At 42.4% G+C, this 12686-nt stretch overlaps 1 protein-coding gene across 1 annotated transcript in view; it reads left to right on the top strand.

The window, feature by feature from the left end:
• Positions 1-12686, top strand: part of LOC133633627 (microtubule-associated serine/threonine-protein kinase 1-like) — an 83294-nt gene that overhangs the window by 44501 nt on the left and 26107 nt on the right. Inside the window, exons 10-16 of the mRNA XM_062026211.1 lie at positions 835-1043; positions 1114-1252; positions 5778-5910; positions 5994-6159; positions 11557-11658; positions 11727-11849; positions 11932-12041. Of these exons, the coding sequence (XP_061882195.1) occupies positions 835-1043; positions 1114-1252; positions 5778-5910; positions 5994-6159; positions 11557-11658; positions 11727-11849; positions 11932-12041 (982 nt within the window). The remainder of the gene's footprint in view (positions 1-834; positions 1044-1113; positions 1253-5777; positions 5911-5993; positions 6160-11556; positions 11659-11726; positions 11850-11931; positions 12042-12686) is intronic.

Here is a 12686-nt window from a genome sequence, read left to right as displayed (position 1 = left end):
CTTCATTACAACACTTATATAAGACTTTTGAAGTCATTTTGATAGTAGGCTAATATAGACACTTACATCATGTGTTGCCTTCATTATAACACTTATATAAGACTTTTGAAGTCATTTTGATAGTAGGCTAATATAGCTAATATAGACACTTACATCATGTGTTGCCTTCATTATAACACATATATAAGACTTTTGAAGTCATTTTGATAGTAGGCTAATATAGACACTTACATCATGTGTTGCCTTCATTATAACACTTATATGAGACTTTTGAAGTCATTTTGATAGTAGGCTAATATAGACACTTACATCATGTGTTTCCTTCATTATAACACTTATATCAGACTTTTGAAGTAATTTTGATAGTAGGCTAATATAGACACTTACATCATGTGTTGCCTTCATTATAGCACTTTTATAAGACTTTTGAAGTCATTTTGATAGTAGGCTAATATAGACACTTACATCATGTGTTGTCTTCATTATAACACTTATATAAGACTTTTAAAGTCATTTTGATAGTAGGCTAATATAGCTAATATAGACACTTACATCATGTGTTGCCTTCATTATAACACTTATATAAGACTTTTGAAGTCATTTTGATAGTAGGCTAATATAGACACTTACATCATGTGTTGCCTTCAATATAACACTTATATAAGACTTTTAACTCTTTGCGGCTCCAGACAGATTTTATTTTTGTATTTCTGGTCCAATATTGCTCTTTCAAAATGTTGGGTTGCTGACCCCGGCCCTAGGGTGAAAAAGGTCATCCCATGACGAACTATTTTCATCCACGTTTCCGTGGTCTCCTTGTGTTCCGTCTCCCAGGGCGGTCTACCTGGTGCGCCACAGGGAGACCCGTCAGCGCTTCGCCTTGAAGAAGATCAACAAGCAGAACCTGATCCTGCGGAACCAGATCCAGCAGGCCTTTGTGGAGAGGGACATCCTCACCTTCGCAGAGAACCCCTTCGTGGTGTCCATGTTCTGCTCCTTCGAGACGCGCAGACACCTGTGCATGGTGCTGGAGTACGTGGAGGGTGAGGGCGACATGTCGGAAGCCTGCGGGTGGAGAAGAGGGCGTGCTCCATGGTGTTTGTGTGCCTGCAGGTGGGGACTGTGCCACCTTGCTGAAGAACATCGGGGCTCTCCCCGTAGAACTGACCCGCATGTACTTTGCCGAGACCGTCCTGGCCCTGGAGTACCTGCACAACTACGGCATCGTCCACAGAGACCTCAAACCTGACAAGTGAGTCTTTTTTTTTTTGTAATTTTGCCTATCATTCACAACCCTTATGTAAGATATGTGTTTTCTTTTTTTTATGCATTCTAAATCGTAAAATACGGCAAGTAAGAGGTGGCTAGCAACAATGCAGCTAGTTGGAGTGTACTATCCCCTCTTAAAAACATCCAAAAAGCGCCAAAAATACTCCATTTACAAGTCTGCCATGATTAGTAGTCTTGTTGTTGAAATATGTAACTCTTACATGTTATTATGAATGTTACTAGATACTACATATATACTTATAGTGTGTGTATAAAACCTTGATGGATGTTTTTAGAGCGCTTTATAGGCGAAAAAGATAAATGTACATGTCGTGACCTGAATATTAACAAGTATTAGCGATATTATTTTTATAAGCGCTAACACCGAGGAACTACTTTTAGCTAGCTAACTAGCTGTCAGAATAATTGTATCTAAGTTATCACAAAACGTGAGTTCCCGGCGAGAAGACAAAAGTTAACAGCTGTCACATACCAAGTTATATGACTCCAGGGTAAACGGTAGCAAAATGAGCTCAAAAAGCTAGCACTTGAATGTTAGCATGCTAAAGTAAACACGCATACAGTTAGCATGTTTTAAATACCAAGTTATATGACTGGGGTAAACGGTAGCAAAATGAGCTCAAAAAGCTAGCGCTTGAATGTTAGCATGCTTGCACGCTAACGTAAACATGCATACAGTTAGCATGTTTTAAATACCAAGTTATATGACTGTAAGGTGTATGGCTGCGGAATTAGACAAAAAAGTGTCAAATTTGCAAAAAATAAAAAGTTAGCATTGTGATGTTAGCGTGCTAGCATGCTAATGTTAGCACACTAACAGTTAACAGCTGTCACATACCAAGTTATATGACTCTAGGGTAAACGGTAGCAAAATGAGCTCAAAAAGCTAGCACTTGAATGTTAGCATGCTAAAATAAACATGCATACAGTTAGCATGTTTTGAATACTAAGTTATATGACTGGGGTAAACGGTAGCAAAATGAGCTCAAAAAGCTAGCGCTTGAATGTTAGCATGCTTGCACGCTAACATAAACATGCATACAGTTAGCATGTTTTAAATACCAAGTTATATGACTGTAAGGTGTATGGCTGCGGAATTAGACAAAAAAGTGTAAAATTTGCAAAAAATAAAAAGTTAGCATTGTGATGTTAGCATGATAGCATGCTAATGTTAGCACACTAACAGTTAACAGCTGTCACATACCAAGTTATATGACTCTAGGGTAAACGGTAGCAAAATGAGCTCAAAAAGCTAGCACTTGAATGTTAGCATGCTAAAATAAACATGCATACAGTTAGCATGTTTTGAATACTAAGTTATATGACTGGGGTAAACGGTAGCAAAATGAGCTAAAAAAGCTAGCGCTTGAATGTTAGCATGCTTGCACGCTAACGTAAACATGCATACAGTTAGCATGTTTTAAATACCAAGTTATATGACTGTGAGGTGTATGGCTGCGGAATTAGACAAAAAAGTGTCAAATTTGCAAAAAATAAAAAGTTAGCATTGTGATGTTAGCGTGCTAGCATGCTAATGTTAGCACACTAACAGTTAACAGCTGTCACATACCAAGTTATATGACTCGAGGGTAAACGGTAGCAAAATGAGCTCAAAAAGCTAGCACTTGAATGTTAGCATGCTAAAATAAACATGCATACAGTTAGCATGTTTTGAATACTAAGTTATATGACTGGGGTAAACGGTAGCAAAATGAGCTCAAAAAGCTAGCACTTGAATGATAGCATGCTCGCACGCTAACGTAAACATGCATACAGTTAGCATGTTTTAAATACCAAGTTATATGACTGTGAGGTGTATGGCTGCGGAATTAGACAAAAAAGTGTCAAATTTGCAAAAAATAAAAAGTTAGCATTGTGATGTTAGCGTGCTAGCATGCTAATGTTAGCACACTAATGGTTAACAGCTGTCACATACCAAGTTATATGACTCGAGGGTAAACGGTAGCAAAATGAGCTCAAAAAGCTAGCACTTGAATGTTAGCATGCTAAAGTAAACACGCATACAGTTAGCATGTTTTAAATACCAAGTTATATGACTGGGGTAAACGGTAGCAAAATGAGCTCAAAAAGCTAGCACTTGAATGTTAGCATGCTTGCACGCTAACGTAAACATGCATACAGTTAGCATGTTTTAAATACCAAGTTATATGACTGTGAGGTGTATGGCTGCGGAATTAGACAAAAAAGTGTAAAATTTGCAAAAAATAAAAAGTTAGCATTGTGATGTTAGCGTGATAGCATGCTAATGTTAGCACACTAACAGTTAACAGCTGTCACATACCAAGTTATATGACTCCAGGGTAAACGGTAGCAAAATGAGCTCAAAAAGCTAGCACTTGAATGTTAGCATGCATACAGTTAGCATGTTTTAAATACCAAGTTATATGACTGTAAGGTGTATGGCTGCGGAGTTAGACAAAAAAGTGTAAAAATTTGCACACAAAAAAAAGTTAGCATTGTGATGTTAGCGTGCTAGCATGCTAATGTTAGCACACTAACGGTTAACAGCTGTCACATACCAAGTTATATGACTCGAGGGTAAACGGTAGCAAAATGAGCTCAAAAAGCTGTCACTTGAATTTTAACATGCTAGCATGCTAAAGTAGACATGTGTACAGTTAGCATGTTTTAAATACCAAGTTATATGACTGACAAAAGCTGTCTGTGAACCTACCAAGAAGAAGGCTTGTCAAACTCCACTGTGTAGGATGGGAAGCAACGTGAAGGTGTTCTGTTTCATTCATGTATTGTAACCCACAGAAAGATATTGTTTTGACCCTAGAACTACAAAGCGGAGAGAAAGCAGGATCTGCCCAAGTTCCAGGCACCTCTTCTTTGAACTCTTTTACGACCTTTTCTTTGAACCGACCTTTTCTTTGAACTGTTCTGTAACCAAAGGCGACGGCTGTTTACGACCCCCCCTCCCTTAGAAACAGCGTAATCAAGGAAAGTCCAAATAAAAGAGGAGGCGTGCAATCTTTCGTCAGGAGCGTGTTGGAACACCGTACAAGGGTACAGGTGTACGCGCTCTCCTCAATTGAGCCAAATTTAATTATGTCTCTGTTTAATTCCTTGCTTCTTGTCTTGTTTAATAGATGTGTTTGAACCTGACACTAGCTTATGCTGCTATATTGACATATTGAGCTGCTGCATTGCCTCCAAAGTCAGGACTTTGGGAAGGCCATTTTAAAACCTTCATTCTAGCCTAATTTAGCCATTCCTTTACCACTTTTGATGTGTGTTTGGGGTCATTGTCCTGTTGGAACACCCAACTGCGCCCAAGACCCAACCTCCGGGCTGATGATTTTAGCTCGTCCAAAGATAAGACCTTCTGGAGGAAAGTTCTGTGGTCAGATGAAACAAAAATGGAGCTGTTTGGCCACAATACCCAACAATATGTTTGGAGGAGAAATCCCAGGAACACCATGCCCACCGTCAAGCATGGTGGTGGTAGTATTATGCTCTGGGCCTGTTTTGCTGCCAATGGAACTGGTGCTTTACAGAGAGTAAATGGGACAATGAAAAAGGAGGATTACCTCCAAATTCTTCAGGACAACCTAAAATTATCAGCCCGGAGGTTGGGTCTTGGGCGCAGTTGGACAAAGACCCCAAACACACGTCAAAAGTGGTAAAGGAATGGCTAAATCAGGCTAGAATGAAGGTTTTAGAATGGCCTTCCCAAAGTCCTGACTTAAACGTGTGGACAATGCTGAAGAAACAAGTCCATGTCAGAAAAGCAACACATTTAGCTGAACTGCACCAATTTTGTCAAGAGGAGTGGTCAAAAATTCAAGCAGAAGCTTGTGGATGGCTACCAAAAGCGACTTATTGCAGTGAAACTGTCAGGTTCAAACACTCATGACATCTATTAAACAGACAAGAAGCAAGGAATCATGCAGAGACAGAGTTCAATTTAGCTCGTGAGGAGAACGCATGGAGCTGCACACTTAGTCACAGTCTCGCCCTACGCTCTATTTATTCAGGAGTTCCCCAGTCAACTTAACTGAGACCGCCTCTAGAGCAACTCCAGTACGCACAATATGTGACGGAATGTGCTGGGCCTTGTGATTTCGCCTCTGCTTCGTCTGCGTGCTGTCGTCTTGTCTTCGTTAAAGTCCTTGGCTGTTAGCGGGCTAAAACAAAGACAACATCTGCGGCCGAGGCCACCCCTCGGACAAGAATTTGTGTCCTTGCACTGATAGAAAAAGTACAGCTTGAGCACTATAGCTAATAACTATAGCAACGGACTTTAAGCATGCTAAAGTTGTGTGATAACTTACACATAATTATTCCGACAGAAACTTGCCAAGGGACATGTAGCCACCTCGTACTTGCCCTATTCTATGATTTAGAATACATAAAGAACGACGTGTGTTCCCGTTTAAAACTCCGACCGAGCCTTGCAGGCGTGCCAGATGATGTCGTGACGGACTTACCTAGGACCGTGTCTGCGTCTCCTCCTCTAGTCTACTGATCACCTCCATGGGACACATCAAGCTGACAGACTTCGGCTTGTCCAAAATGGGCCTGATGAGCCTCACCACCAACCTGTACGAGGGCCACATCGAGAAGGACGCCAGGGAGTTCCTGGATAAGCAGGTATGGTCTCCCTTCCTTTTGTTTATGTTTATGAATGATGGTGGTTGTCACAAGAATGTAGCCAAATAAATGTCACTGCTCAGGTGTGTGGTACGCCCGAGTACATCGCCCCCGAGGTCATCCTGCGTCAGGGCTACGGCAAGCCGGTGGACTGGTGGGCCATGGGCATCATCCTCTACGAGTTCCTGGTGGGCTGCGTGCCTTTCTTTGGAGACACACCCGAGGAGCTGTTTGGACAGGTCATCACAGGTGAGAGAGGGCAGAATGGAGGGTGTATGTGTCAAACTCAAGGCCCGGGGGCCAGGTGTGGCCCGCCGCATCGTTTTATTTGGCCCGACACGTCATTTAACGTGTTCTTCCGCATCATTTAATCTTTTACATCATTTAATGTAGACCGCCATGTGGTCTTTCACATCATTTATATTGGCCCGCCATGTCATTCACTGTGGTCTTTCACATCATTAATCGTGGCCCGCCATGTCATTCACTGTGGTCTTTCACATCATTAATTGTGGCCCGCCATGTCATTCACTGTGGTCTTTCACATCATTAATTGTGGCCCGCCATGTCATTCACTGTGGTCTTTCACATCATTAATTGTGGCCCGCCATGTCATTCACTGTGGTCTTTTACATCATTTAATGTAGACCGCCATGTGGTCTTTCACATCATTTATATTGGCCCGCCATGTCATTCACTGTGGTCTTTCACATCATTTATAGTGGCCCGCCATGTCATTCAATGTGGTCTTTTACATCATTTAATGTAGACCGCCATGTGGTCTTTCATATAATTTATATTGGCCCGCCATGTCATTCACTGTGGTCTTTCACATCTTTTATTGTGGCCCGCTATGTCATTCACTGTAGTTTTTTTTAGCATCATTTATGGTGGCTGGCCATATCATTCAATGTGGTCTTTCACATCATTTATTGTGGCCCACCATATCATTTTATGTGGTCTTTCGCATCATTTATCGTGGCCAGCTATATCATTTAATGTGGTCTTTCACCTCATTTAATTTGGCCCGCCATGTCATTCAATGTGGTCTTTCACATCATTTATTGTGGCCCACCATGTCATTCAACGTGGTCTTTCACATCATTTATAGTGACCCGCCATGTCATTCAATGTGGTCTTTCACATCATTTATTGTGGCCCACCATGTCATTCACTGTGGTCTTTCACCTCATTTAATTTGGCCCGCCATGTCATTCAATGTGGTCTTTCACATCATTTATTGTGGCCCACCATGTCATTCAATGTGGTCTTTCACATCATTTATAGTGACCCGCCATGTCATTCAATGTGGTCTTTCACATCATTTATTGTGGCCCACCATGTCATTCAACGTGGTCTTTCACATCATTTATCGTGGCCCACCATATCATTCAATGTGGTTTTTCACATCATTTATTTGTGGCCCGCCATGTCATTCAATGTGGTCTTTCACATCATTTATAGTGGCCCACCATGTCATTCAATGTGGTCTTTCACATCATTTAATTGTGGCCCGCCATGTCATTCAGTGTGGTCTTTCACATCATTTATTGTGTCCCACCATGTCATTCAATGTGGTCTTTCGCATCATTTATTGTGGCCCGCCATGTCATTCAATGTGGTCTTCCACATCATTTATTTGGCCCGCCATGTCTTTCAATGTGGTCTTTCACATCATTTATTGTGGCCCGCCATGTCATTCAATGTGGTCTTTCACATCATTTATTGTGGCCCGCCATATCATTCAATGTGGTCTTCCACATCATTTATTTGGCCCGCCATGTCTTTCAATGTGGTCTTTCACATCATTTATTGTGGCCCGCCATGTCATTCAATGTGGTCTTTCACATCATTTATTGTGGCCCGCCATATCATTCAATGTGGTCTTTCACATCATTTAAGGTGGCCCGCCATGTCATTCAATGTGGTCTTTCACATCATTTATAGTGGCCCGCCATGTCATTCAATGTGGTCTTTCACATCATTTATTGTGGCCCACCATGTCATTCAATGTGGTCTTTCACATCATTTATAGTGGCCCACCATGTCATTCAATTGGTCTTTCACATAATTTATTGTGGCCCGCCATGTCATTCAACGTGGTCTTTCGCATCATTTATTGTGGCCCGCCATGTCATTCAACGTGGTCTTTTACCTCATTTATTGTTGTCCACGATATCATTCAACATGTTCTGCCTCATCATTTATTGTGTCCCACCATGTCATTCAATGTGGTCTTTCACATCATTTATTGTGGCCCACCATGTCATTCAATGTGGTCTGCCACATCATTTATTGTGGACCATAAAATTTTATATGTTCTGCCACTTCATTTAACCAGGCCCACCATGTCATTAAATGTGGTCTGTCACATCATTTATCGTAGGCCACCTATTTATTTAAAGTGGCCTGCCATGTCATTCAATGTGTGGCCCGGCACTTTATTTGATGGGCCCCGCCACTTTAATATGGTCTGCCACATAATTTAATGTGGTCCGTCACGCCATTTAAAGTGGCCCACCATGTCATTCAAAATAGCCTGCCACATCAAATATGGGGGCCGCCATGTCATTCAGTTTGGCCCACTACATTTAATATGGTCTGCCATATTTAATATGGTCTGCCACATCATTTGAATAGGGCCCGCCACGTCATTCAATGTGGTCTGCCACATCATTTAAAATGTGGCAGACCACGTTAAGTGACGCGACGAACCACATTGAAACACATGGCGTGCCACATAATTGAAGTGGCAGACCACGTTGAATGATGTGGCAGGCCATTTAAATGTTGTGGCAGACCACATTGAAGATGTGAAGAACCACATTAAATGTCGTGGCCGACCACATTAAATGATATGGCAGGCCCTATAAATGATGTGACAGACCACCTAAATGTTGTGGTGGACCACATGGAATGATGCGTCGGACCACATTGAATGATATGAGGGGGCCACATTTAATGTTGTGGCAGACCACATTAAATTACATGGCGGGCCACAATTAATGATGTGGTGGGGCACAATAATTTTTGTGGCAGACCACATTGAATGATGTGGCGGGCCCCATTAAATGACATGGCCGGCCCTATAAATGTTGTGGCAGACCACATCGAATGACATGGGGGCCACATTAAATGACTTGGCAAACCATTTTAAATGCTGTGGCAGTCCATTTAAACGACATAGCAGACCATATTAAATGATGTGGCAGACCATATTAAATGATGTGGCAGACCATTTTAAATGATGTGGCAAACCATATTAAATGATGTGGCAGGCCCTATGAATGATGTGACAGACCACCTAAATGTTGTGAATGATGCGTCGGACCACATTGAATGATATGAGGGGGCCACATTTAATGATGTGGCAGACCACATTAAATGACATGGCGGGCCACCATTAATGATGTGGTGGGCCACAATAATTTATGTGGCAGACCACATTGAATGATGTGGCGGGCCCCATTAAATGACATGGCCGGCCCTATAAATGCTGTGGCAGACCACATCGAATGACATGGGGGCCATATTAAATGACTTGGCAAACCATTTTAAATGCTGTGGCAGTCCATTTAAATGACATAGCAGACCATATTAAATGATGTGGCAGACCATATTAAATGATGTGGCAGACCATTTTAAATGATGTGGCAGACCATATTAAATGATGTGGCAGGCCCTATGAATGATGTGACAGACCTCCTAAATGTTGTGAATGATGCGTCGGACCACATTGAATGATATGAGGGGGCCACTTTTAATGATGTGGCAGACCACGTTTAATGATGTGGCAGACCACGTTAAATGATATGGCGGGCCACCATTAATGATGTGGTGGGCCACAATAAATTATGTGGCAGACCACATTGAATGATGTGGCGGGCCCCATCAAATGACATGGCCAGCCCTATAAATGTTGTGGCAGACCACATCGAATGACATGGGGGCCATATTAAATGACTTGGCAAACCATTTTAAATGCTGTGGCAGTCCATTTAAATGACATAGCAGACCATATTAAATGATGTGGCAGACCATATTAAATGATGTGGCAGACCATTTTAAATGATGTGGCAGACCATATTAAATGATGTGGCAGGCCCTATGAATGATGTGACAGACCACATAAATGTTGTGAATGATGCGTCAGACCACATTGAATGATATGAGGGGGCCACATTTAATGATGTGGCAGACCAGGTTTAATGATGTGGCAGACCACATTAAATGATATGGCGGGCCACCATTAATGACGTGGTGGGCCACAATAAATTATGTGGCAGACCACATTGAATGATGTGGCGGGCCCCATCAAATGACATGGCCAGCCCTATAAATGTCGTGGCAGACCACATTGAATGACATGGGGGCCACATTAAATGACTTGGCAAATCATTTTAAATGATGTGGCAGTCTATTTAAATAATGTGGCAGACCATATTAAATGTTGTGAATGATGCGTCGGACCACATTGAATGATATGAGGGGGCCACATTTAATGATGTGGCAGACCACATTAAATGACATGGCCGGCCCTATAAATGTCATGGCAGACCACATTGAATGACATGGGTGTGCCACATTAAATGATGTGGCAAACCATTTTAAATTATGCGGCAGTCCATATTAAAGGATGTGGCAGACCATATTAAATGATTTGGCAGACCAAGTTAAATGACATGGCGGGCCACAATAAATGATGTGGCAAACCACATTAAATGACATGGCCGGCCCTATAAATGTTGTGGCAAACCACATTGAATGACATGGGGGGGGGCACATTAAAGGATGTGGCAAACCATTTTAAATTATGCGGCAGTCCATATTAAAGGATGTGGCAGACCATATTAAATGATTTGGCAGACCAAGTTAAATGACATGGCGGGCCACAATAAATGATGTGGCAAACCATTTTAAATTATACGGCAGTCCATATTAAAGGACGTGGCAGACCATATTAAATGATTTGGCAGACCAAGTTAAATGATATGGCGGGCCACAATAAATGATGTGGCAAACCACATTAAATGACATGGCCAGCCCTATAAATGTCATGGCAGACCACATTGAATGGCATGGGTGTGCCACATTAAATGATGTGGCAAACCATTTTAAATTATGCGGCAGTCCATATTAAAGGATGTGGCAGACCATATTAAATGATTTGGCAGACCAAGTTAAATGACATGGCGGGCCACAATAAATGATGTGGCAAACCATTTTAAATTATGCGGCAGTCCATATTAAAGGATGTGGCAGACCATATTAAATGATTTGGCAGACCAAGTTAAATGACATGGCGGGCCACAATAAATGATGTGGCGGGCCACTTAAATGACATGGCCGGCCCTATAAATGTTGTGGCAGACCACATTGAATGACATGGGGGGCCACATTAAAGGATGTGGCAAACCATATTAAAGGATGTGGCAGACCATATTAAATGATGTGGCGGGCCACATTAAATAATGTGGTAGACCACGTTGAATGCTTGGCGGGCCACTTAAATGATGGGGCCACATGAAACCATGTGACCTTGCCCCCGGACCCTGAGGTTGACTTAGGTGGTCCCACATATAAAACCCCTCCCTGAGTCCAGTCTGCATTGATCCAATGGAAGTTTCTACCTGCTTCTTCCACCAGATGACATCGTCTGGCCTGACGGTGAGGAGGTCTTACCTGCAGACGCCCAGGCCCTCATCTCCACCCTGCTGCAGACCAACCCCCTCGCCAGGCTGGGCACAGGTACTACCGGGCCCCAGACCTGGGACTTGGACTTGGACTCATGTGTTCATGGCGCTGTGTGTGTGCAGGCGGGGCCTACGAAGTGAAGGAGCACCCCTTCTTCACGGAGCTGGACTGGAACAGTTTGTTGCGCCAGAAGGCCGAGTTCATCCCTCACCTGGAGTCTGAGGAGGACACCAGCTACTTTGACAGTGCGCCACACCACGTTCGGACCCGGGACCGTGGTTCTGTGAAACCTCATCTCTTGTTCTTGGCCTCTCTTCCCTCCGCCAGCGCGCTGCGACCGTTACCACCACATCAACGCCTACGACGGGGACGACACCAACGACGACGAGCCGGTGGAGATCCGACAGTTCTCCTCCTGCTCGCCTCGGTTCAGCAAGGTGGGAACCTCCTCCGAACCTGTCCTGGTTCTCTCTGTCTGCCATTGGCCTGTCTGGCACCCAGTTCATTTTCTTAAAAATTGCTCATTTGCCAGCTATTATGGACAAAATGAGTAATTCAGGTTAATGACCATGAATATTACTTTGAAGTGTACACAGTATTTTTATATATGGCCCAATCCAAACAACCTTCCCCACTCACGGCGCGAATAAACTAACACAAGTCAACACACATAGTCGCACATTACACAACCTGCTCACTGGACTTTGAAGATGTTGTAAAAAAAAATGTCCAAGCACAACACATAATTCAAAATGACACAACTACAATGCATGATGGGAAAAAAATGCAACACACTCTCCAAACTTATCCATGTTTGGCGTATTTTAGCTGCTGACTGATTACAAAACTTTAAGGCGTTCATCACGGAAGTAAACAAGGTAACAGTCGAACTTTCACATACTCTTAATATCCAATTCTATTAATTATGTATCCATTATAGTAATATAATTATGTATATATATATATATATATATACTGTATGTATAGGTTTTGGGGCCCGTCGTGTCATTTAAAGTTGTCTGCCACATCTCTTATACTGTATGTGTATAGGTTATGTGTATATGTATGTCAATATGTATGTA

The sequence above is a fragment of the Entelurus aequoreus genome, linkage group LG18 (genome assembly GCF_033978785.1).
Source record: "Entelurus aequoreus isolate RoL-2023_Sb linkage group LG18, RoL_Eaeq_v1.1, whole genome shotgun sequence".
Lineage (NCBI taxonomy): Eukaryota > Metazoa > Chordata > Actinopteri > Syngnathiformes > Syngnathidae > Entelurus > Entelurus aequoreus.
The sequence above is the reverse complement of the archived record's forward strand: the minus strand, read 5'-3'. Positions and strand labels throughout refer to the sequence as shown.